The sequence below is a fragment of the Carcharhinus amblyrhynchos genome, chromosome 3 (genome assembly GCF_965287045.1).
Source record: "Carcharhinus amblyrhynchos chromosome 3, sCarAmb.v2.hapA, whole genome shotgun sequence".
Taxonomy (NCBI): domain Eukaryota; kingdom Metazoa; phylum Chordata; class Chondrichthyes; order Carcharhiniformes; family Carcharhinidae; genus Carcharhinus; species Carcharhinus amblyrhynchos.
The window spans coordinates 20,383,984-20,411,322 of NC_137326.1; the positions used below are offsets into that span (position 1 = coordinate 20,383,984).

General features: G+C 45.3%; 1 protein-coding gene across 2 annotated transcripts; it reads right to left on the minus strand.

Moving 5' to 3' along the window:
• LOC145337109 (uncharacterized) lies at positions 1-27,141 on the minus strand. Of its 2 annotated transcripts, none has more exons than XM_080181881.1 (5): positions 26,897-27,141; positions 16,078-16,141; positions 12,627-12,742; positions 2,178-2,363; positions 1-855 (listed from the first exon to the last, which is right to left on the minus strand). In XM_080181881.1, exons 1-5 carry the CDS (start codon positions 26,952-26,954, stop codon positions 761-763), a joined length of 519 nt encoding a protein of 172 aa, XP_080038007.1. In that variant the 5' UTR covers positions 26,955-27,141; the 3' UTR covers positions 1-760. The 2 variants fall into 2 exon arrangements, with proteins under 2 accessions (XP_080038007.1, XP_080037999.1); XM_080181873.1 differs by having other exon boundaries at positions 16,078-16,144; positions 26,897-27,138.
• Positions 27,142-27,339: the final 198 nt, after the last annotated feature.

Consider the following 27,339-nt stretch of genomic DNA (forward strand, 5'->3'; position numbering starts at 1 on the left):
TTTGTGCAACTGAGAAACAGTTTTTATTTAAAACTTTTATTAAAAGCTTTTATTTTATTTCTGATTACAAAATCCTTGACTTTTTTTAAGACTAATTTTGTGGCAGGGTGGATACTCGTTTGAATCTTCATCCTTCCCCCTCACTTCTCAAGAGCTGCTGCAACATTCTTGATGGGCCTGCCCACTTGTACAGCTATCATCGAGGAGGAGGGAAGTGAATAAACGCAGAGTGAAGCCAAGGAGTACCAGGTGTTATCAGGAGGTGCAGCCCACCAGGAATTACCCCTCTCCCACACAGCATACAGGCAACATAGATGTTATGAGGAAATTTGCTGGGGAATTCTGCATTAGAAGAGATCACTTACTGCAGGACGAAATCAACTTGAATCGTTTATGACTGAATACACACTTGGACACATTTTGGACTGGGGTTCTATGCAAATCAGTAGACTTCCCTATCAGGTGACCAGCAAGTCTGAATTAGAATCCCATGGTATTGCTGCACAGAAGGAGGCCATTCGGCCCATCGTGGACCTTAGCATCGATTTCCAAAGGGGAGACAGGGACAAGCCCACGTTGATTTTTATTTTACAAATTGTTCCACTGTAGCTTTCTCTTGGTTTTGTAGCTTTAAAGGCCAAGATTCAGTTGGTTTGCTTGTTCTAAGCGCAGAAGCGATTTTGTGTGAGGTTTTGAGGAATGGTGAGAGTATAATGGAAGCAGGCATACAAACAGTTGAGGGCAGTTGCTGGTCACGTTTTCACACATGTGGATCCACAAAGGCTGGATTATCCCCCGAGTTTGCTGCAGGAGTGTAAATAGGCTGGGCCACAGGATAACCTTGAAGTTGGCCCACTATAGCACAGGAGAAATAGTGAGAGTTAACATTGGGCAAATAAACTTTAAAAGTTGCAGCACTGCAAGTTATAGATCAGAGATTCCCAACAGCGCAGAAGGAGACCATTTAGCCCATCAAGCCTGGACTGTGGGGGGAAAATGGAGCACCCGGAGGAAACCCATGCAGGCATGCACCCATGCAAACTCCAGACAGTCACTCGAGGCCAGAATTGAACTCGGGTCCCTGGAAGTGAGAGTCAGCAATGCTAACCACTGTGCCCTAATTAACTATAAATTGAAGGCACAAAACTACCATCTACACCCACTGTGCTTAGTTTTGTTAATTAAATTATTTTTACACTGAACTATTTTTATTCATTAAACAAATGGGCTGAGTATTGCCACATTCATAGACTGAATTGCGCATTGAGGGTCCTGCAGCTAGCTTCCTCCTTTTACTGGGGTTGGGTGGAGCAGTAGTGCTCCTTCTTCCAGGCTCCACAATGCTGCTCTAGCTCTTTCTGTATCCCAAACACTGGGCCTGTTTCCACCTCATGACCAACCCTCTTTCTTAAGGTGAGTGCTGCCAAATACCACCTCTCAAGGCACTTGGTCCCAGCCCCTGCACTGTCCCGATGTTAATGAGTAATGTCCCATCCCCTGCCAAAAATGAACCAGGCTTCCTCCTGCCCCAAGGACTGGGCAGCCTCACACAGCCATCTATCCACCAGGGATATTCTCAGGGATCAAATTAACTCTTGTACTTTGTTGTGCAAATCTGGCTTTCAAATTGGAAATCTGTGAAAGACAAATTGTCCTGTCTCAGTGCAGTTTTCTTTCAATCAACGTAGTGAGGCCTGCTATGCCGGAAAGAACTTCCTGCCAGCAATCCCTACAAACTTCCTCAATTCCTGAGGAAAAGCAGTTATTTCACATTAGATACAGATTTCTTCTGGGTGCTCTGGTTTCCTCTACAGTCCAAAGATGTGCAGGTTAGGTGGATTGGCCATGCTAAATTGCCACTTAGTGTCCAAAGATGTATAGGTAAGATGGATTAATCATGGTAAATGCATAGGGTTATGGAGATTAGACTTGGGTAAGATGCTCTTTTGGACAGTCGGTGTAGATTTGATGGACCAAATGGCCTCTTCTGCACTGTAGGGATTCTATTACAGTTCTTCATTTATAGCAAAAAAAATCGATAAACTAACAGCTAGAAAGGCTCAAGATTTTCCCATCGGAAAAATACAACTTTTTAAAAATAAGTAAACACATTGCTTTACAAGAGAAAATTTAAGTCACCAACGTAAAATGCATTACACAACATTAACTTCACTTACTTTTGGCAGCTTCTTGGTAGGGGGGTGGTTGGCAGTAATTGGGATATGCTGCTGGATGCTGATTAGAATATGGAGCTGTGGGCACTGCTGGCTGTGCAAGAGGTACTTGATAAGGTACAGGTTGGTATCCTTGGACTGATGGGTAAGCTGGCACTTGTTGAGAACAGGTTACTGCAGTTACAACAGCTGGGAAAAAAAACACAAGGGGAGAGAAAACTCACCAACCGAATAAAATGCAACAAAATATTCCTAATGTAAAGATTTATAATTTTTTTGTTTAAAAAGTACACAGAGTATGAGTGATCCTGGAACAGACCAACACTCCCAACATGTAAAACAACTTGAAGGTTTTGATTTATTGTCACATGTATCGGGATACAGTGAAAAGTACGGTTTCTTGCGCGTTATACAGACAAGGCATACCATTCATAAAGTACATAGGGAGAAGGAAAGGAGAGAGTGCAGAATATAGTGGGACAGTCATAACTGTGATGAAGAGAAAGTTCAACTTAATACAAGTTAGGCCCATTCAAAAGTTTGATGGAAGAAGCTGTTTTTGAGTCGGTTGGTACATGACCTCAGACTTTTGCATCCTTTTCTTGACGGAAGAAGGTGGAAAACAGAATGTCTGGAGTGCGAGCGGTCCTTGATTACGCTGGTTGCTTTTCCGAGCAGTGGGAAGTTTAGACAGAGACAATGGATGGGAGGCTGATTTATGTGATGGACTGGGCCTACGTTCACAATTCTTTGCAGCTTCTTGTGGTCTTGGTCAGACCAAGAGCCATACCATGCTGTGATACATCAGGAAAGGATGCTTTACATGGTGCCTTTGTAAAAGTTGGTGAGAATCATAGCAGATATGCCAAATTTACGTGACTGACTGATTTCTCAACACATCTGGAATGGACAAGATACCATAGAATTCCCTAGCTCTTCTCACTGCCTACACCGGTTCTCACCAAAAGGAAGGTACATTTCTGTGATGTTAATGAGCATGAATAAGACCAAGGTGAGAGGTTCCGAAGAGTTGTGTTGACAGAAAATGGACAGTTGTAGACGCATTGAAATAGAATCGTGGCTGATTGACATTCCTTATATCCACTTTCCTGCCCTTTCCCAGTAACTTTTGATCCCCTTACTGATCAAAAATCTATCTATCCCAGCCTTAAATATACACAAGGACTCTGCATCCACTGCTCTGTGTAGCAAGGATTCAGTATGTTTCAATGAGATCACCTCTCATTCTGTTGAATTCTAGTGAATCTCAACCTGTTCAACCTTTCCTCATAAGCCAATCCTTCCAAACTGGGGATCTTCCCCGTGAACTTTCTCTTAACTGCCTCCAATGAAATAATGCGTGAGATTGTGAGCCAATGTTTGCCTTTCATGTGATTGGCAGCAGGGGCTCAATATCTGGTGGAAGACATGAACCTCATTACCACAACCTGATAGTGCCAATCTGTGCCAAGGAGCGGACACACAAGTGGGAGCCTCATTAGTTGTGGTCTGGGAGTGGGCAGAGGAGCAGGGACTGCAGCTCTGATTGTTGAAGGTGGGGGAAGGGCCCGATGATCGGGGTGGGAGGAGGGTGGATAATGTAAGGCAAATTTGACTGCAGTACATTTACCCCCAAATCATTAACGTATATTGTAAATAGTTGCAGTCCCAGCACTGGTCCCTGTGGAACCTCACTGGTTATGGTTTACACAACCTGAAAAAGAACCCCTATCCCCACCCACTGTTTCCAGCCCATCACGCAATTCTCTATCCTTGCCAGTATACTACCTCCAACACCATGGGCTCCTATCTTATGACTTAACCTTTTGTGAGGTACTTTGTCAAATGCTTTCAGGAAGTCCGAATACAACACATCTACTCATTCCCCTCTATCCAATCTGGTTGAGACTTCCTCAGAAAAACTCTTAATGAATTAGTCAGACACGATTTCCCTTTCATGAAACCATGCTGACTCTGCTTGATTAGATCATGATTTTCCAAATGTGCTGCTCTTACTTCCTTACAAATTGACTCCAACATTTTTCCAATATAGTTTTTAGGCTAAATGGCCTAAATAGTTACCTGTTTTTTGTCTCTTTCTCTTTTTGAATAGGGGTGTCACAATTTTGGCAATTTTTCAATTCTCTTATACCTCTCCAGAATCCAAGGATTTTTGGAAAATTACAGCCAATGCATCAACTATATTTGTAGCAACTTCTCTGAGGATCCGAGGATGCAAGTCTTACCTGTCTTCAATTCCATTAGTTTGTCTAATACTACTTCTCCAGTGATGGTGATAGTATTTAATTCCTCCCCCGTATTCTTTACTATTAATGGGATGCCAGTAAAGACTGATGCAAAATATCTGTTTAATGCCTCTGCCAATTCCTTGTTCCTCATAATTACTTCCCCAAGTACTTTTCCTAAGGTACCAATATGCACTTTGACCTCTCTGTTCTTTTTCATATAATCAAAGACGCTCTTCTTGTCAGTTTTTATATTCCTTGCTAGTTTGCCCTCATAGTTCTTTTTCTCTCTTTATTATCTTTTTAGTCCTCCTTTGCTGGATTCTAAAGTTATCCCAGTCTTTGGGGATATCATGTCTTTATATGTCTTTTCTTTCAGCTTAATATTTTCCTTAACCTCCTTCATTAGCCATGGTTGATATATCTCTCTTAGAATCTTTCCTCCTTACTGGGATATATTTTTGCTGAGAGTCATGAATTACCTCCTTATACGTCTGCCACTGCTTGCATCCTGTTCTTCCTGCTAACCTATCTGCCCAGCCCACTTTAGCTAACTCTACCTTCATTTCATTGCAATTCCCTGTATTTAGGTTAAACACATTTGCTTTTGAAACAAGTTTCTTACTTTCAAACTGAATATTAAATTCTATCACGTTACGATCATTATTTCCTACAGGATCCTTTACTCTGAGGTCATTCATTTAACCTGTCTCATTACCCATTACCAAATCCAAGACAGCCTGTTCCCTGGTTGGCTCCATGACATATTTCTCCAGGAAACTATCCCTAATGCACTCTATGAGTTTGTGATTACCATTTGGGGGTCTATGCACTACTTCTTTACCTTGCTGTTTCTTTATCTCCACCCAAATGGACTTTACATCTCCAATCCTAGATCATCACTCACAACTGACCTCATTTCATCTTTTATTAACAGTGCTACTCCACCACCTTTCCTTCCTTCCTTTCAAAAAGGTCTAATATTTTTGGATATTATGATCCCAAGTTTGATCTCCTGTTGACCTTAGAACATAGAACACAGAACACTACAGCACAAACAGGCCCTTCGGCCCACGAGTTGCACCGATCACATCAACACCTACCAACCTACAGACCTATCTATAACCCTCAATCTCATTAAACCCCATATACTCATCCAGAAGTCTTTTAAAAGACCCCAGCGAGTTCGCCTCCACCACCACTGACGGCAGCCGATTCCATTCACTCACCACCCTCTGAGTGAAAAACTTACCCCTAACATCACTTCTGAACTTCCCTCCCTGCACCTTAAATCTGTGTCCTCTCGTAGCAACCATTTCAACCCGGGGAAATAGCCTCTGAGAGTCCACCCTATCTATTCCTCTCAACATTTTGTAAACTTCTATCAGGTCGCCTCTCAACCTTCGTCTCTCCAGGGAAAAGAGTCCCAGCTCCCTCAACCTAACTTCATAAGGCATGCCTCCCAGTCCAGGCAACATCCTTGTAAATCTCCTCTGTACCCTCTCAATAGCTTCTACATCTTTCCTATAGTGAGGCGACCAGAACTGCGCACAATACTCTAAATGAGGCCTGACAAGGGTGTTATAAAGTTGCAGCAGTACCTCCCGACTCCTAAACTCAATCCCTCGATTAATGAAGGCCAGTACACCATACGCCTTCTTGACCACCTCCTCCACCTGCGAGGCCGATTTAAGAGTCCTGTGGACCTGGACCCCAAGATCCTTCTGCTCTTCAACACTACTCAGACTTCTGCCCTTGATAGTGTACTCGTTCATCCCGTTGGTTCTGCCAAAATGGACAACTACACATTTATCCGCGTTGAAGTCCATCTGCCACTTCTCCGCCCAGTCCTGCATCCTATCTATGTCCTGCTGCAACTTTTGCCATCCTTCCAGACCATCCACAACACCACCGACCTTAGTGTCATCAGCGAACTTAGTTACCCATCTCTCCACTTCCTCATCCAGGTCATTTATGAAAATGACAAACAACAAGGGTCCCAGAACAGATCCTTGAGGCACTCCACTGGTGACTGACCTCCATTCAGAAAAAGCCCCATCCACAACCACTCTCTGCCTTCTGCAGGCAAGCCAATTCTGGATCCACAAGGCCAAAGGCCCTTGGATCCCATGCCCTCTCACCTTCTCAAGAAGTCTTGCATGGGGGACCTTATCAAACGCCTTGCTGAAGTCCATGTACACTACGTCCACGGCACTTCCTTCGTCAATGTGTTCAGTCACATTATCGAAGAGCTCAACTAGGCTTGTAAGGCACGACCTGCCCTTGACAAATCCATGCTGACTATTCCTGATCATGTCAAACCTCTCCAAATGTTCGTAAATCTTGTCCCTCAGAAGCCTCTCCATCAGCTTACCAACCACTGAGGTCAGACTCACCGGTCGGTAATTTCCCAGGCTATCTCTGTTCCCTTTCTTGAAAATAGGAACTACATCCGCAATCCTCCAATCCTCCGGAACCTCTCCCGTCTCCATTGACGACGCAAAGTTCATTGCCGGGGCTCTGCAATCTCTTCCCTCGCCTCCCACAGTATCCTGGGGTACATCCCATCTGGTCCAGGCGACTTATCTACCTTGATAGAATTCAAAAGTTCCAACACATCCTCCTCCTTAATATTCACGTACTCAATCTTTTCCATCTGCTGCAAATCCATAACAAAATCTCCCAGATCAGCTTCCAGTGTGAATACTGAGGCGAAGTACTCGTTAAGCACCTCTGCCATTTCTTCTGGTTCCACACAAACCTTTCCCCCCTCACCTTTTATAGGTCCTATCCCTTCTCTTCTTATCCTTTTACCTTTCACATATTTATAGAAGGCCTTGGGATTCTCCTTAATCTTACCCGCCAAGGTCTTCTCATGACCCCTTCTGGCTCTCCTAATTTCCCTTTTAAGTTCCTTCCTACAGTCCTTATACTCCTCAAGATCTTTAACCTCTCCTAATTCCCTGAACCTCTTGTACACCTTCCTTTTCCTCCTGACTAGGTTCAACACAGCCTTTGTGCACCACGGTTCCCGCGACCTACCAAAACCCCCTTGTCTCATCGGAACGTTGTCATTCAGAGCTCCAGACACACATTCCTTGAATATCTGCCACCTTCCTTCGGTACTTTTCCCTAAGAACGCCTCCTTCCAGTTTATTTGTCCAAGTAACTTCCTGACTTCTTCGTATCTCCCCTTACCCCAGACAAACACCTTCCTAGCCTGCCTGATCCTATCTCGTTCCAATGCAATTGTGAAGGAGATAGAATTATGGTCACCATTTCCAAGATGCTCTCCTACCGAAAGATCCATCACCTGCCCTGGTTCATTCGCCAGTACCAGGTCAAGTACAGCCTCTCCCCTCATAGGCTTATCCACATACTGTGTCAGGAAACCCTCCTGAACACACCTAACAAACTCCTCCCCATCCAAACCCCTTACCCTAGGGATATTCCAGTCGATGTTTGGGAAATTGAAGTCTCCCATCACGACAACTCTGTTATTAAAACATCTCTCCAGAATCTGTTTTCCTATTTGCACTTCAACTTCCCTGTCACTATTGGGCGGCCTATAGAATACACCCAGCAAAGTTTTCAACCCTTTGCTGTTTGTAACTTCCACCCACAGAGATTCTGTATGGAGACCTCCATAAGTTATAAGGTCATATCTATTTACCTCGATTTGTGCTGTCCGTTCGCCCACCTTATTCTGACTGCTTCACGCATTAAGTTACAAAGCCTTTAGGCTTGCCTTTTTGCCATTTTTAATCACCCTATTTATACTTTTGCTTCAACTCTGGAACTTTTAACTAAAGCAATATCAGAAACTGTGCCCTCAAAATTGCAGCCAGCCTAAGAATAATAGGTATGGGTGTATGTCTAAAGCCGGCTCATCCAGTTTTTCAACTTTCTTTCTGCATAAGCAGCAAGTATTTGGCCAGTAGGTCTTCAGCGTTATGCAATCTCTTCTTGCATCTTCAATACACGCTGCGTATGGGGCCTCTCAAGAGTTTTGCTACATGTAGAAAGCTCTTCTTTCTAATGGGTTGACTCGAATAAGTTAAGTGCTAAGCCCGCAGAGCCTGGGCATTTTTGTCTCAATGTTCTTATGTGGTCAAATGTGTCAATGGCTGAACACATACACAGCAAGACTAGACTTTCACTGAAATATTTCTTTGAATTGGGTTGATTTAAAAACTGTTACTGTACCACCGTGAACATTTAATGTGTCAATGCTGAATTATCACTGTCGGAAAGTTCAATTTCAGTTAATCTGATGTTCATCTATACATATATCGTAGGTTCACGAGTCAATCAGGACAAACATATAACCTAGTAGAGCTTCCAAATAGAACAGCTGGCCAATTTAACAGCAATGACTACACATCATAGTCATTAACATAAAGATTTTTAGGACGTTTCCGAGAGACAATATTTAGTGCCATATAAAAGCAATTCCCTTTTCTGCATTTTCAAGTATTTTGTTGTAATGATTGAACTGGGTGCCATCCTTGACACTATCCACAGATGTGAATATAATACCATCGAAGCAGATAAGGAAGAGTGCAAGGTGCCTCACGTTAAGGTTCAATGCATAATGTAATATTCTGCCCCAACGATAGCTTTTCTAACATGGCGCAATTTGCATAGGTAAGCTTGTCAACAGGATTCTCTGTCTTGCTTCTCTCCAGACTCACACTGTAAGCTTAAAAATGTCCAGGAAACAGCAGATGACACTTCTTATGTCAAGTATTCATCTAGATGTTGATAAACTGGAAACGGTGCAAAGAAGATTTACCAAGGATGTTGCCGGGACTAGTGGGCCTGAACTATAGGGAGCGGTTGGCCAAGTTATGACTTTATTCCTCAGAACACAGGAGAATGAAGGGTGACCTTATTGAAGAGAATAAAATCATGAGGGGCATAGATAAATAAAAAAAAGTCTTTTTCCCCAAAGGTAGGGGAATTGAAAATGAGAGGACATAGGTTTAGGGTGAGAGGGGAAAGATTGGAAAGGGACCTGAGGAGCAACTTCTTCACGCAGAGGGTGCTGCATATATGGAATGAGCTGCCAGAGAAAGTGGTTGAGGCAGGTACAATAGCAACATTTATAAAGCATTTGGATAAATAGATGGAGGGAAAGGATTAGGGAGATCTGTGCCAATTCGATTTTCATGTTTGCTGTTGACACCACTCCACTGAGTTGGATCTCAAACAAGAGAGTACAGGAATGAGATAGAGAATCTGGTAAACTGGAGCAACAACAATAATCTTTCCCTCAATGTCAACAAAACGAAGGGGATTGTCATTGACTTCAGGGCGCATTGAGGAGAACGTGCCCCTGTCTACATCAACAGGGACAGAGTAGAAATGGTTGAAAGCTTCAATATTTAAGGTGCCCAGATCACCAACAACCTGTTCTGATCTCTCCATGCCGACAGTATAGTTATGAAAGCCCACCAATGTCTCTACTTTCTCAGAAGACTAAATTTGGTATGTCAGCTACGACACTCACCAACTTTTACAGATACACCATAGAAAGCATTCTTTCTGATTGTATCACAGCTTGGTATGGCTCCTGCTCTGCCGAAGACTGCAATAAAATTCAAAAGGTTGGAAACTTAGCCCAATCCATCACGCAAACCAGCCTCCCATCCACTGGCTCTGTCTACATTTCCTGCTGCCTCGGCCAAGCAGCCATCATAATCAAGAGGTCCAGGCAACCCGGACATTCTCTCTTCCATCTTCTCCCATCGGGAAGAAGATACATAAGTCTGAGGTCATGTACCAACCGACTCAAGAACAGCTTCTTCCCTGCTGCCATCAGGCATCTGAATGGACCTACTTTGCATTAAGTTGATCTTTCTCTACACCCTAGCTATGACTGTAACACTACATTCTGCACTCTCTCATTTCCTTCTCTATGAACGATATGCTTTGTATAGTGTGCAAGAAACAATACTTTTCACTGTGTACTAATACATGTGACAATAATAAATCAAATCAAAATGCAGGCAATTGAGACTAGATGGGAAGGCACCATGGTTGGCATGGACTGGTTGGGCCGAAGGGCCCATTTCAGTCCTGTATTGCTCTACGGCTCCATCTGATGTGTAGTGGGGTAATCACTTATTTGTCTAAAATTATATATTCTAGATACTGGGTGATTTGACACTCAAGCATAAAATAACAGCAATGTTCCTCTAACATGCACTAAATCTCCATCTTTCCTGTGCAGGAAGGATATGGAGCTCACGCTTAGAGACAATATTGATCACAAGAAAGTGGTGTGATGTTCAAAGTGTTCCTTTCTGTTATATTTCAGCCGTCAGCCACACAGCCATTGATCCGCGAGCTTTGTTTGCTTTCCTGATGGTTCATTACCTCCTGCACTTTAAGTTCTGCATTTGTGTCTGATTGACTTGTTTCCCAGAGCAGCTGGAAATAATCTATGTTCATTCAAGCTTGTTGTTCTCATTAGTGTCATGTGGGGTGGTGGCAGTAAAGCCAGTGACTGGCAGGGTGAATAACGTTGCCACTTGCCACTCGCGGGCAACAGTTGAGACTGCTGGAAAGGATTGACTGGAAGCAAGAATTCGGGGCCGACACCTTCAGAAGTGGTGAGAAAGGATCGAGACGAAACGAAAGGCTGAGAATTCATCTAGCTGGAACATCAAGACTTCCCAGCTGGGTGCTACTCTTAGAACTGCCCGTTAGCTTTTTGCATGAATCATCTTGAGGTGTACTTGTTGCAATTGTGCATTGCATATTGAAAGAAGAATTGAACTTTTACTTGGTCTCACATTGAAGGTACATGGCCTTTAAGTGATCTGTTTGTATTGACATGTGGCACAGTGGTTAGCACTGCTGCCTCACAGCGCCAGGTACCCGGATTCAATTCCGTCCTTGGGTGACTGTGCTGGAGTTTGTATGTTCTCCCCGTATCTGCGTGGGTTTCCTCCGGGTGTTCAGGTTTCCTCCCGCAGTCCAAAGATGTGTGTGTGAGTTAGGTCAATTGGCCATGCTAAATTGCCCCTTAGTCTCAGGGAGATTAGCAGGGTAAATCTGTGGTGTTAGAGGTATAGGGCCCGGATGGGATTGTTGTCGGTGCAGGCTCGATAGGCCAAATGGCCTCCTTCTGCACTGTATGGGTTCTATGATTCTTACTGAATATCAGGCCTTTCGTTGTCTTACATGGGGGTCACCTATTCAAATTTGATAGCGGCCTGGTACTCACAGTCATTGTAACTACAGTTCAACCAACTGCTTGGCTTTCTGAAGTAGAACAGACAGAATTGAGGTCATTGGGCACATGCTTCTGGTGATCAACTCCATTCAGGTACCAATGGTGCCATCCCATTCCTTGGTCATTGAAAATGGGGCACAGTTGAACCAACTTTCACAGCCTTGAGTGCTGAGGCAGAACTCAAAGGCAGCTCTCGAGTTGCTGAATCAGAACTGAAGGGTTAAAGGGGGAAAGGCAATTGTAGGAGGAACATTCATTAGACTTGACGGAAGTGTGTATTAGTCTCTTTAAGGTTAGACCACTCAATGTCTAGTAACAACGGTAACTGCATATGTGGCCCAATTAATCATGGAAAAGGTGGCAGGGCCTACAATGGGCTTCAGGAGAGATCAAACTGAGGTATACAAGGAGATATAAGGCATGGATAAAATAGATGTGCGACAGATGCTTCCTCCTGCGGGGCATTCTAGGATGAGAGATCATAGCCTTAGGATAAGGGGTAGCGAATTTAAAACAGGGTTGAGGAGAAACTACTTCTCCCAAAGGGTTGTGAATCTGTGGAATTCACTACCCCAAAGTGCAGTGGATGCTGGAACAGTGAGTAAATTTAAGGAGGAGTTAGATAAATTTTTAATTGGTAATGGGTTGAAGGGTATTGGGGGGGAGCTGGTGGGCAGGAAAATGGGGATGAGGAGCATATCTGCCACGACTGAATGGCAGAGCAGATTTGATGGGCCGAATGACCTAATTCTGCTCCTATATCTTATGATATATGATAAGACCTGGGCCTTCACTGTTGAAATAGGGCACCACCAGTTTGAGTACTGCATCAAGTCAAGATTTTGATCCTAAATTCTTATCGACTGCCTCAGTCAGATGGTGGGAAGATGAAAGGAGCTCTCATTGCACTTTTGGTGCCTCGTTTACCAAAGCAATGTTCCTCTAAGCTCAGCAGTTACTTACCGGGCCGCGGTGGTTCCGATCGGCAACAGGCACAGCAACCACAGCAGCAGCAGGTCAGGACACCCACCACGGCAACAATTGAAAGGATCGCCCCAACTCCAATTAATATCTTCTGACTGAAGAAAAGGAAGACAAGAGGAAGTGATACTGGTGAGAGATACAGCGGAGATCATAAGATAATTACGGGCAGGAGTTTACACTCCCCTCCCCACCCCCCCATCCAAGGGTGGTGGGGGGAGTGTAGAATTGCATGGATGGGATTTCTCCTGCCCTGACACAGACACCATTTCACAGTTGGGTGGACACCTTTTACCCATTAAGGCTGTAAAGTCACCATCTCAGGCAGGAAATTTGAGAGCTCCATTCTGAAGGCTCTTTCAGATTTGGGGCTCTATCTCCCCTTTGGGACCTTGGCGCTCTGGCCCTCCTCACAACCCCCATCCATGCCACAATTGTCACCCCACCCAATCCCCCAGGGCATCCCCTACCCTCTCACTCCTGGACCCCACCCCCACGCCACCACACCACCGCCCCCCCCCCGCCCTCCCCCTGCCGCACCAACTTTGACAACAGTCCTGGGAATTAGTTCCAGGCAAAGGGTCACAGTACCTCTTCTGGCCACTATAGTGATCTGATTACTGTAGTGTAAGCTGCTGTGCATCTTGTCGATAGTACACACTGCTGCTACTGAGCATCGGTGGCGGAGGGAGTGGATGTGTGTGGATGGGGTGCCAATCAAGCGGGCTGCTTTGTCCTGATTGGTGTCAAGCATCTTGAGTGTTGTTGGAACTGCACCCATCCAGGCAAGTGGGGAGTATTCCATCACACCCCTGATCTGTGCCCAGTAGATAGTGCCTAGGCTTTGGGGAGTCAGGACGTGAATTACCTGCCGCAGTGTTCCTAGCCTCTGACCTGCTCTTGGAGCCACTATGTTTATGTAACGAGTCCACTTGAGTTTCTGATCAATGGTAACACCAAGGATGTTGAACACGGGACAGAATTTTGCAGCGTTAGGCTGATATCATCAGTCTAGAAGACGCTCTGAGGAGGGTTGAGTTTTACAGGGGAAGGAAGTATATTGTTCAGACTCACTCCTCCCCCACTCCCCAGCAAGGAAAGTCAGTGCCACATGAATTGGCACTCAGCCCACACAATCCTGTTACTTATCATGTCTGTGCAGACGCTCCGAAACAGCATCTTATTCAGGCCCAATTCCGCTCCCCGTGCCAGGCACTGCTGCCTCCCCCCTCCACCCGGCTTATCTCCAAAACCCCACACATTTACCATGGCCAATCAACATACTCTACACATAAGAACATAAGAAATAGGAGCAGGAGTAGGCCATCCAGCCCCTCGAGCCTGCCCCGCCATTCAATAAGATCATGGCTGATCTGTCGTGGCTCAGTTCCACTTTCCCGCCCTCTCCCCATAACCCTTAATCCCCTCTCCTATCAAAAACCCATCAACCCGCGTCTTAAAAATATTTAGCGAGGCAGCCTCCACCACTTCAACGGGCAGAGAATTCCAGAGATTCACCACCCTTTGAGTGAAGAAGTTCCTCCTCAACTCCGTTCTAAACCGCCCCCCTTTTATCTTGAGGCTGTGCCCCCTAGTCCTACTGTCCTTTCTGAGCGGGAAGAGTCTCTCCACCTCTATCCTATCCATCCCATTCAACATCTTATACGTCTCAATGAGATCTCCCCTCATTCTTCTAAACTCTAACGAGTACAAGCCTAGTTTATTCAGCCTCTCCTCATAGCTCAACCCCCTCAACTCCGGTATCAGCCTAGTAAACCTCCTCTGCACTCCCTCCAAGGCCAAAATATCCTTGAGTAAGTGCGGCGCCCAAAACTGCACACAGTACTCCAGCTGTGGCCTCACCAATGCCCTATACAGCCGCAGCAAGACCTCCCTACTTTTATATTCAATCCCCCTCGCTATGAAGGCCAGCATCCCATTAGCCTTCCTGACCACCTGCTGCACCTGCAGGCTGGGTTTTTGCGACTCATGCACAAGGACCCCGAGGTCCCTCTGCATCGTCGCATGCTGCAGTTTTTCGCCAGGTAAGTAATAGTCCTTCCTACCATTACTCCTACCAAAGTGGACAACCTCACATTTGCCAACATTAAATTCCATTTGCCAGTTCCTGGCCCATTCGCCCAGCCTATCTAGATCCTTCTGCAGACTTTCCACACCCTCCGCACAATTTGCCGTTCCACCAATCTTGGTGTCATCAGCAAATTTCGACACCATACACTCAGTTCCCTCCTCCAGATCTTTGGGCTGGATGGACTGAGACTCAATGAGGCCACCCCCGTAGCAATGGCATGCTGCGGGGTGGTCTTAAGCAAGTGATGATTGGCCTTCCACCCTTCAGTGGGAGGCTGTTCCGGCTTTATGAGCTGCCAACCAATGTGATTGGCTGCCAGCTCCAGCAGCCTCAACAGCGCCGGAGTTCTGCAGTGGCTGCTGTTGGGACTGCAAGGAGGTCCTTTGAGGAGAAGAAAGGCTGCAGGAGAACCTAGACTAAAGGCCAATGAAGAATAAAAGGCAAAGGTAATATATGGGGGGTGGGGAGGAGTCCTCAGTGGGCGCCGGGCACCACCCTTCCTTCCCGCCTTGCCCAGAAAGTTATTTTTACAAACAACCGTCTGACTCTCACCTCTCAACAACTCTTATGGCTTTGGCAATGTATTATTTGGGCCAGTTGGCTTCTTCAGTAGCTCAACTGCCTCTCAGTTGGCAAGCTGCCACTTTTAGCACCTGCCGGTGGACCAGGTGGGAGGTAGGCAGGAAGGCCTAATATCCAGCCCAGGGCGTGGATGGCTATTTATCCCCAATCTCTCCATAAGGGATGGACAATAAATATTGGCCAGCCAACGACACTCATGTCCCATGGATGAATAAAAAAATGACTACTCTACATTCCTGAAGCTTCCATACCTATTAATTAGTATTATTTATTCATTGATGAATTTTCACGTCCATCTTCATTCAATCTGATTTGCTAGTAAAATGATTCACAGATAATGAGTTTATCTTATTGAAATAGGAATTATCTCTTTCTTTATCTCTTGTTCTGATTGTATCTGATTTCCTGGTATAATTACTTCTACGTCATAAATTATGAAGAATATCTGATCAAGAATAGGCGATTTAAGTCCCGTGCCTGCGCGTGGATTTCCTCTGCGTGCACCGGTTTCCCCCCACAGTCCAAAGATGTGCAGGTTCAGTGGATTGCCCACACTAAGTTGTCCCTTAGTGCCTCAAGATATGTAGGTTAGGGGGATTAACAGGGTAAATGCATGAGGTTACAGGGTTAGAGTGTGCCAGGTTAAGATGCTCTGTTGGACAATCAGTGTAGGTTCAATGGGCTGAATGGCCTCCTTCTGCACTGTAGGGATTTTATGATTAAATCTTTTCTGACAAGAAATTGGTATTTGCTACTTACGTGGTGTTGTTCTCTCTACAGGATAAGCCAGAAAAATTCAAACTGCATTCAACGTCTCCAGCTGCTACTAGAATGAAAATGAATAAAGATTTCATTTGAAACAAATGTGATCAAACTGCAACAACAGATATAATGCAAACACCTATTACTGGCACAATATACCAAATACTACTTTCAATTTATTCATTAAAGATACTTCAGTAAATCTTTATAGAGGAAACCTCTCATTTAGGTGTGATCATGGGAAAACAATGCAAAGGAAGATAGGTTTACATCCCATAAAAATAATGCCTAGTTTTAGCTTCCTTACCAAATGGCTGAAACTAATGATATATTTGAACCCTCAACTGAAGTTTTGTCATCGGTTTATTTTATTTGTGGCACAAGTAGGCTTACATTAACACTACAATGGCCAGCACAGTGTTTAGCACTGGTGCCTCACAGCTCCAGGGACCTGGGTTCGATTCCCGTCTTGGGGGCGTTTAAGAGATCCGTGGATAGGTTTATGGATGGAAAGGGATTGGTTTAGGTTAGAGGGTCATTGCTTTTTAATTGGTTGGCGCAACATCGTGGGCCGAAGGGCCTGTTCTGCACTGTAATGTTCTATGTTCTATGGGTCATTGGCTGTGTGGAGTTTGCATGTTCTCCCCATGTCTACACAGGCTTCCTCCGGCTGCTCCAATTTCCTACCACAGTCCAAAGATGTGCAGGTTAGGTGCACTGGCCAGGCAAAATTGCCCCTTAGTGATGTGGGATGCGAAGGTTAGAGGGGTAAATATACGGGGTTACAGGGATAGGGCAGAGGTGGGATTGTTGTCAGTGCAGGTTTGATGGGCCGAATGGCCTCTTTCTGCAATGTAGGGTTTCTATGATTCAACGAAGTTACTGTGATAGTCCCCTAGTTGCCACACTCTGGCACCTGTTCGGGTACACTGAGGGAGAATTTAGCATGGCCGGTGCACCTAACCAGCACGTCTATCGGACTGTGGGAGGAAACTGGAGCACCCGGCGGAAACACTCTCAGACACGGGGAGAATGTGCAGACTCTGCACAGATAGTGACCCAAGCCGGAAATCGATCCCGGGTCCCTGGCACTGTGAGGCAACAGTGCTAACCACCATGCCGTCCTACATGGGAACAATTTTAACTTGTGCCGCTAGTGGAAATCAGCAGTTGAATTCAGGTCTCCAAGATGGCTTGAGCTGCCAGGGTCTTCCCATCCGTCCTTTCACGGCTCAGCTCAGAAGGTGGGGAGGACTGTCCTGGCTGTCAGAGCCAAGAATGTGACAAACCTAACAGTTTAGAAACCACCGGCATTTCAAAAAGCGTTTCACGGGGATTTGCGTCTCCCAGTAATGAGATTAGCAGTTGCAGACAGACTGTCCTGCCAATAGGGAACACCTTTGTTGGACAATGCACCATCCACGGGAGGCATACATATGTTAACCTTTCAAACCACAGAAGCTGACAAAGACATCCAAAACACAGAGAACCAAAGGGAAAAATAGTATAACTGCTAACCTTTCATGGCAGCAGTGAGGCAGATTCCACCCAGCAGCCAGTAAGCAAGTTCCAGCAGGTGGATCAGAAGCAAGAGTGCAGAAACCTGTGTGGACGCACTTAAAATCTATATTTTTGCTGAACCAAGAAGGGTTGTTCCCCAGAATAACTACTCAAAGCTCGTCTTGACTTATAGACCTCTTGAATTGGATGTTGTTTGGGAACAATGAAGTCTTGAAAGAATTCAGATCTCGAAAACTGTATCTTAGATCAAAAAGGGTAATTTCTACGTAAACTATGTGGGTGTGTTTACTAGTCCTTATTCTTAACTGTTTCAGATCATTATAATACTGTTTGTGTATACGTGTCTTTTCTTTATTCTAATAATTATTCTTTAAAAAATGTTGTTAAACTATGATTGGGTTGATAACTGTTATCTCATGAGATAACATGAGAGATAACATAGGGTGAGATCTCACCCTCACAGATAACATCAGCCAGGTTCATGACAAAGACAACCACACTAAACCAGTGGGGTTCCCTTTCATTAAATCCACGTCAAGTTCCAATGGCCTCACTGAGATCTGACTGCAGATTTTGTGTTTGAAGCTTCAGTGGATGTGCCAAAACATTTCGCTGGAGTATCATCCAATGATACCAAGCCAAGGGAGACATAAAGGTGAACCAAAACCTGACTAAACAGGTAGGTTTAAAGGCAGATTAGCCTAAAGGCCTCAATCTGTGCTGTATTGTTCGATGAAAAGAGTGGTGTAAATGACAAATAAGAGGTACCGAGGCAGAGAGGATTAGAGAGGGTGGAATTTTCCCAAAGAGTCACCAAGGGCGCGATCTTACTATCATGTCCTGCCCAACTACCAGCGAGGTGGGGCAGTAATACCAAAACTAGGAGGCAAAACAATGAGAAATGTGCCCAGTATCTCGCCTCCCCTGATTGTACCAGCTCTGTTTTGGCACCAAGATCAGAAAGGGCACAAATGCCAGGGGTCCTTGTGCATGAGTCGCAAAAACCCAGCCTGCAGGTGCAGCAGGTGGTCAGGAAGGCTAATGGGATGCTGGCCTTCATAGCGAGGGGGACTGAATATAAAAGTAGGGAGGTCTTGCTGCAGCTGTATAGGGCATTGGTGAGGCCGCAGCTGGAGTACTGTGTGCAGTTGTGGTCGCCACACTTATGCAAGGATATTTTGGCCTTGGAGGGAGTGCAGAGGAGGTTTACTAGGCTGATACCGGAGTTGAGGGGGTTGAGCTATGAGGAGAGGCTGAATAAACTAGGCTTGTACTCGTTAGAGTTTAGAAGAATGAGGGGAGATCTCATTGAGACATATAAGATGATGAATGGGATGGATGGGATAGAGGTGGAGAGACTCCTCCCGCTCAGAAAGGACAGTAGGACTAGGGGGCACAGCCTCAAGATAAAGGGGGGGCGGTTTAGAACGGAGTTGAGGAGGAACTTCTTCACTCAAAGGGTGGTGAATCTCTGGAATTCTCTGCCCATTGAAGTGGTGGAGGCTGCCTCGCTAAATATATTTAAGACGCAGGTTGATGGGTTTTTGATAAGAGAGGGGATTAAGGGTTATGGGGAGAGGGCGGGAATGTGGAACTGAGCCACAACAGATCAGCCATGATCTTATAGAATGGCGGGGCAGGCTCGAAGGGCTAGATGGCCTACTCCTGCTCCTATTTCTTATGTTCTTATGTTTAAAGGCAGATTAGCTGAAAGCCCTCATTCCATCTTGTATTGTCCCACTATTCTATAAAAGAGTGCCATCAATGAGGAATAAAAGGTGGCGATGCAGAGAGGATTAGACAGATAGGGTGAAATTTCCCCCACAAAAAACGACAAAATGTCATGAGGGTGAGAAAATGGTACGATTCACAGGTTGTCTATCAGTCTCTCCGGCGCAACCGGACTGCATTCGTCCCACACTTGGTCATTTTTTGGGAAAATGGTGAGCTTTGTGCTGGTTCTGGAAGGGCGGTGCCTAAATACACTGGTGAGCCTAGCTTTAAAGTGATCATGCGCCATTTCGAAAGTGTGCCCCGATCTCACAATGCACTGGGAGATCCCCTCCCCCACAGACATTGGGACCCCTCCCTCACTAGCGGCATGTTGTCCCAAACCTTCCCTAGCATGGGAGTAACGGGGCTCTCCCCATGGGTCCCCCATCATGACCCCCGACATTTTCCTCTCTCTTGCTCCACCCCTTCATGAAATCCCCTCATCATAGCCCCACCCCCCTCAACTTCACAGCTCTCTCTGTATAGCACCCCTTTCAGGCCCCACCTCCACTCAGATCCCTCCCCTTGTCACTGCCACTGTGCCAGTGGCAGTGACTACCTGGCAGTGCCCAACTGGTGGGCACTGACAGAGGGACACTGCCTAGCTGTGTCCGTGACCACTCGAGGGCTTCATGGCCTCTGAGACCCCAGTGTGGGTTCTCACCACACCCGAGGATTAGTAGATCCCCGGAGCTGGTAGAATCCAATGTTGGACAGGCGAAACATTCTTAAATGCTTCTTTAAATATGCTAATCAGCCTCATGTCCTTTCAGAGTGAGATCCAGTTTGTACCAGTTTCTGGTATGACCGGAAAGCATTTGGCGCAAAACCCGTTTTTAGGCCCGCACGTGATTTTCCCCGAATGGCGTGGTCTGCAGCGAGACCGGAAAATCGCAGCTGCAATTCCACACCACCATACCGAGGTAGCTGAAGGTACTGCCACCAAAACGGAAGTCAGTGACATAGAAACGGTCAGAATTGGAGAAAAGCAGATATCCTCGGGGGGTGAGAGGAAGGAAGGAGTTTACAGGAATTGGGTGGGGCAAGGGTATAAGAGTCAGAATTCTAGCTTTGCGGAAGTAGGAGTTAATGTTGGTCAGCAAGGGGATGGAAGCAAGATGGGTGAACTGGATCTTGTAAGATAGGGTACTGGCAACAAAAAACATTTGTATAAAGAACACCTTTAGGCCAAGGTCCTTTATGGGCAGGTGAGAAAATGAAGAGATATTGAGCTAAAGAAACAGATACATAGGAGCGGTGGCCAAAATCTTGATCAAATAGATGGTTGCTAATGACGATGAGAAATTCGAGGCTGTAGAGGGCCAGGAGCCAACATAACTTAGGGAGAACAGTGGAGCTGGACAGGTTGTAGTTGGATTGTGATGGGATATAGGTAGCAAGGATTCAGCTGAACAAAAACACACAGGTCTGGAAATTCAAGATTAAGGCTGCCTAATTAGGACCATCAGGAAGCATTGGAATCAGCCCTGTGCCTGAATGAATAGGCCCAAGGCACACATAATATTGGACTGTGAGCCTCATTATCATTACGTCATTGGACACTTAGAATCACAGAAGCCTTACAGTGCAGAAGGAGGCCATTCAGCCCATCAAGCCTACACCAACAACAATCCCACCCAGGCTCCATCCCCCTAACTCTACTAATCGTCCTAACATCCCCCTGATAGTAAGGGACAATTTGACACAGCCAATCCACCGAACCTGCATATCTTTGGACTGTGGGAGGAAACTGGAGCACCCGGAGGAAACCCACGCAGTCACACAGAGAATGTGCAAACTCCACACAGATGGTGACCCAAGATAGGAATCGAACCCGGGTCCCAGGTCCCAGGTGAGGCAGCAGTGCTAACCCACTGTGCCAACGTGCCGTTTAATCATTAACTTCAGGAGCTCGCTTGAAAAGGGGTATCAAAGACCAAGCAGTCACAATGCCAGAGGTGGATCTCAGGTACATTCTTAAAGGAGGGCGGGGGGAGAAAAGAGAGTGATCAGGAAGTGGGATGCGACGGTCAAAACTACCAGACAGACTGGGCATGGTGGTGATCAGACAAGCTGATGGTTGAGATCAGGGAAGGTGCTGGAGATCTGGGGGTGGCAAGGTCACGCCAGGGCAGCAAGGTGGCACAATGGTTATCAGTGCTGCCTCACAGCACCAGGAACCCAGGTTCAATTCCAGCCTTGGGTGACTGAGTGAAGTTTGCACATTCTCCCCGTGTCTGCGCGAGCTTCCTCCGGGTGCTTCAGTTTCCTCCCACACTCCAAAATTGTGCAGGTTAGGTGGATCGGTCATGCTAAATTGCTCCTTAGTGTCCCAAGATGTAAAGGTTAGGGAAATTAGCAGGATAGATATGTGGGGTTACAGATCCAGGACCTGGGTAAGATGCGGCATGGTGGCACAGTGGTTAACACTGCTGCCTCACAGCTCGAGGAGCCTGAGTTTGATTCCGGCTTGGGTCAATGTCTGCGTGGAGTTTGCACATTCTCCCTGTGTCTGCGTCTTTGGGTACTCCGGTTTTCTCCCACAGTCCAAAGATGTGCGGGTTAGGTATATTGACTATTTTAAATTGCCTCTTAGTTTGCCTTTAGTAAATGTGTGGGGATAGGGCCTGGGGTGGGATTACTGTCAGTGCAGACTTGATGGGCTGAATGGCCTCCTTCTGTACTGTAGGAATTCTATAATTCTCTGATTAAAGGTAGGGCTTGCAATGGCCAACTGCTGTCCACATGGTTTAATTGTGGAGTTACACGAATCATCCTTGTCCTCCTGACTTTACATTCAGGTAACTTGTTGGTTGAGGTGGCAGGTTTTCCTGAATGCAGTTAGACCAGTATAACTTCTGGGCCACAGAGGATATAGTTGGCAAGCAAGCCAGGAGGAGAGCAATAGAGTTTGGAGGCGACCCTTCATGAGGGTTGTGTGTTTGATGGACTGAGATAGCAATTATGAAAAATGCAATAGTGGTTGTGATAAAGAGGAAACATGCGGTTAGTGTAATTTTAGCTTCGGGCAGTGGCAGGTTGAGATGCAGTAAATTAAGGAGAGCACAGAGCTTCAAATGTGGGCTGAAGTTAATGGAAACTTTTACAAAGATTTTATGATTTTACCATAAATTGCAAGTATAGGAAAGACTAGCCTTTACTCTGATAGTCTCAATCCTTCAGGTTATCAGTGAAGCAGTATTAGAAAAAGAATCAAATACTCCTTGAGAGGTTGAGGCCGGAATCATAAATTTTTTCATGTCCCCATAGTCTGAAATGGAGAGGAAGAATCTGAATCTCTGAATATAAAAGTTTCTTATCAACTGGATTTGCCAAAAAGCGAAGTAGCACTCAGCCCAGCAGTCAGTTCAAGAACAGCATTGAACATAAGAACATAAGAAATAGGAGCAGGAGTAGGCCATCTAGCCCTTCGAGCCTGCCCCGCCATTCAATAAGATCATGGCTGATCTGTCGTGTCTCAGTTCCACATTCCCGCCCTCTCCCCATAACCCTTAATCCCCTCGCTTATCAAAAACCCATCAACCCGCGTCTTAAAAATACTTAGCGAGGCAGCCTCCACCACTTCAACGGGCAGAGAATTCCAGAGATTCACCACCCTTTGAGTGAAGAAGTTCCTCCTCAACTCCGTTCTAAACCGCCCCCCTTTTATCTTGAGGCTGTGCCCCCTAGTCCTACTGTCCTTTCTGAGCGGGAAGAGTCTCTCCACCTCTATCCTATCCATAATTGGATTGCCTGGCTTGGTAATGGTGTTTTGTTATGAGGAAGATTCACATGAAAGGAGGGGAGAATAAGAAGTTCAATGGCAGCACGGTGGTTAACATTGCTGCCTCAGAGCCAGGGACCTGGTTTGATTCCCAGCTGGGGTCAGTGTCTGTGTGGAGTTTACATGTTCTCCACGCATCTGCGTGGGTTCCCTCCAGGTGCTTTGAATTCCTCCCAAAGTCCAAAAGGTTAGGTGGATTGGCAGCGCTAAATTGCCCCTTAGTGTCAGGGGGACTAGCTAGGATAAATACACGGGATTACAGGGATTGGGCCTGGGTGGGATTGTGGTTGGTGCAGACTCAATAGAACATTACAGTGCAGTGCAGGCCCTTCGGCCCTCGATGCGGCGCCAACCTGTGAAAACCAATCTAAAGCCCATCTAACCTACACTACTCCAATATCATCCATTTGGCTCATCCCCAATGGGCCAAATGGCCTCCTTATGCACTAGAGGGATTCTGTGATTCTACGAAGTTTAACAAAACAAAAACAAAAAGGATATAACAAGTAATTCTGATCATAACCCTACAGGTTTCTCTTGAGCCTCCTCATTTTACATTTATCAGCATATTTGATTTATTAATCACACAGCACTGACAACTTAACGAGTGGGTTGGAAACACAATACCCTGCATTGTGATTCATGATGGGGATTTTGGTGGACACGTTGTAACCTGTTTCATTTTAATTCACTTCTGGGAATTGGACTGGAAACCAGCCTAAGAAATGACAAACTTTTCTCTTTCCATTGGCTGTAGGAAGATAAGAATTTACAGGGCTGCAAAAGTTGTTTGTGGGCCACCTGGACCAGTGGAGGTCCCAATTCCTAACAGCACAGGATTAGCCAAGACTCCATTTAAAACTGATAGGGGAGCAATGAGTATAATTGATAGCATAAGTAGAAAGTGCATTATTTGCTAAAGGACTTGAATTAAGACATATTGTTGGGTCAGGTGCAGAGGGATCATTCTCTTCTATCTAGCCCATAGAGGACACTGGCTATGCACTTCATTTTTAGGCCCTAAAGATTATCCCACCAAGATGAGGTTCACACAATTACAAGTTACATAGAATCCCTACAGTGCAGAAGGAGGCCATTCAACCCATCACGTATGCACTGACCACAATCCCACACAGACCTATCTCCGTGACTCTATACATTTACCCTGCTAGTCTCCCTGATACGAAGGGGCAATTTGCCACGGCCAATCAACCCAACCAGCACATCTTTGGGCTGTGGAAGAAAACCCAGAAGAAACCCCACACAGACACGGGGAGAATGTGCAAACTCCACACAGACAGTGACCCAAGCCGGGAATTGAACCCAGAGCCCTGGCACTGTGAGGAAGCAGTGCTAACTGTTGTGCCACCCAGGATATTGGATTAAATGAGTCAACAAATGAATGTAAAATCCTGAAGTTCTTTTGGGTATAGGTTTTGTTTCAAGGTTTCATCATTTTTCCAGTGAGTTGCTGGCTATTCATTTTCTAAGTGTTTGCCAACCACAAGACTGATTCAAATACCAAAAGCATCGGTCAACCAACCTACGCTATGTATTTACACAGTTTAACCTCTTTTGAAATAAATACGTGCATGTGACCCTGCATACTGGTAACCACCATTAGAATGCAAAGTGTTTCTGATAGCATCGAGAAGGTTGAAAGTGCAGATTTTTATTTGTGGTGCATATTAAAAAGTGAAACCAGTCATTTATGCAAAACTTACCAAGTCAGCGTATGCAAATAAGCAATTAATCTTGGCAGGTCGAGTAAAACAGAAGGAGCTCAGGCTCCAATTTGCCCTTCTGAAGGCATGTTACATCACTCACATATCAGGATCGGGAGCTTGGAAGTAAAGAATCCGAGCATCTTGTGGCTGATGCGGGATTGAGGGACTGGTCAGTGAGGTTCAGAGTGGAGGATCAAGGGATCTTAGGACAGGGTTGTGAGGCCGATTGGTAAGGTGGCTGGATCCGGGAAGAAGCCCTCTGTTCCCTCCAGCCCCAGGAGGGCTCTCATATGGGATTCTGTAAACGTAATATGACACTGGATACCTTGGGCAAAACCAATGGTTCAGCGGCTAGGGACCTCAAGCAGCCATCACAGCCCTTGTTTACATATGCAAGGGGGTTAACATCTGCTTCACAGTTTGAAAAAAAAGATTGTTTGTGTTTACCCAATCTCAGTAAGAAGTCTTACAACACCAGGTTAAAGTCCAACAGGTTTATTTGGTAGCAAAAGCCACTAGCTTCCATAGCACTGCTCCTTGTCAGGTGAGCTCCTTTGTCAGGTTTACCCAATCTGGCAGACTTCCAGTCATAAAGCTTCCTGTCATGATGTTTACACTGTTTCCGAAAGCTTGGGGATTACTACCAAATAAATTGGTTGGACTATAACCTGGTGTTGTGAGACTTCTTACTGTGCTCCCTGTCTGCCATTGTGGGGACTTAGGAGGTCACGTAGCACCTGATAAATGAGGGCTGCGCAGCCCAATTTATAGCCCCAAGAGTGTGAGTCAATGCAGTGTGTCAATTTTACTATATTTATTAATATTCAGAAATACCAGGCTACCAAATTAAAAGGTGGATTTAACAAGAAAAGTACCTGGATCTGCACCCCAAGTGCTATGGGCCAGGTTCAGGAAGATAGGGTTTGAAAGGGTGTCTTGGGGCTGGCATGGATAAGATGGGTCAAATGGCTTTCTTCTGTGCTGTATGTAACCTTTCTATGGAGAATTGAACATTACTGAATGCTTGACCTCATTAATATTCTAATTCATGACATTTTAAAATTGAATTCTACTTAAAAAATTCTATTTTATTCTGTTTCTATTTTTCCCAGATCCAGCCACCCTACCAATCGCTATTTAAAAATTGCCAATTGTATCCGTATTATGGACTATTCCAAGGAAAGTGTCAATATGCTTGTAGCTTGACTTCTAACAAGTGTAGATAATGCCAATCAGTTAAATGTTACATATGCAAACTTAAAAAGGCTAGTTTATGCATGAGTTCATGGGATGAAGTTAAAGTTTTCAACTCTTCCTACTTAGGGCAAACTTTAAGTTGCTAAGGCTAACTGATTTCTTTACAAACTGCAAACATATCACAAGAGTAGAAACTTGGAAAGAAGAAATTTTGGCGATCTAATAATACAAACTTCCTCGAATTTTGGAAAACAAAACCAAACTTCTTTTGGAAAATAGTAATAACTTCTTGACAGTAAGTCGATGCGTAACTTACAGAATTAACGTCAAGTTACGACCTGGTGACATCCGATTTTATTCTCAGTTGCTGCTACTGAAAATGCGGACTTCGGGGCGGGCGGGATTCTCCCGCCGCGCTTTGCCTCAAAACCGGAGAATCCCGCCCGAGGCCAATGGACCTTGGCATGGTCCGCACTCCACCCCCGCCATCGCCCGTACAATTCCCGTGGCGGGCGGGACGGGAGTATTCCGGCTAGTTTCGTCCTGTTGTAAATCTTAAATGAACATGTTTCTGAACAAATGTTAACTGATTTGTAACTCGCAACACGGACCGGGACCAGAAGAAATTAGTTGACTTTTACGATTAATTTAGCTCTAAGATATTAACACGTCTTTTTTTTTCATTACGTTTGCTGTATATTTTCTAGTTTCACTTAAGATTCCATCATTTGTAATAACTTTCTTATTCACACAGGCTACAAATAATCCCTTACGGGTTAACATGTAAAAAGACAAAGTTAATTTGCAAACTTACCAGAGGGCAGAATAGCCATGCAGACCACCAGCAAACATGCAAAGCCCAACTTCTCCATCACGATTCAAGGTATGTTCTCTTCCAGGGTTTATTGTATTTTAGTTCCTACAGCACTGATCAAACTGCACTCCTTTCTCTGTGTAAACCATGTGCTCTGAGATCACAATTAAAACCCGTCCCTGCCGCGAGTCCCAAAGAGTAGAATGAGGAAGTAACTGTGAGCAGTATCTGATTGCTCTGAGTTTGAGCTTGATCGGGTCACAATTTGAAGCCCTAGAACAAAATTATCCTGGAAACTTAGTGCAGTGCCCTCTAATGTTTAATCATGATAATAACAGTTCTAAAACAGCTTTTGTCCCGTCTGCTGACGTGGGGCTGTATGGTGGTACAGCGGTTAGCACTGCTGCCTCACAGTGCCAGGGACCTGGGTTTGTTTCCTGGCG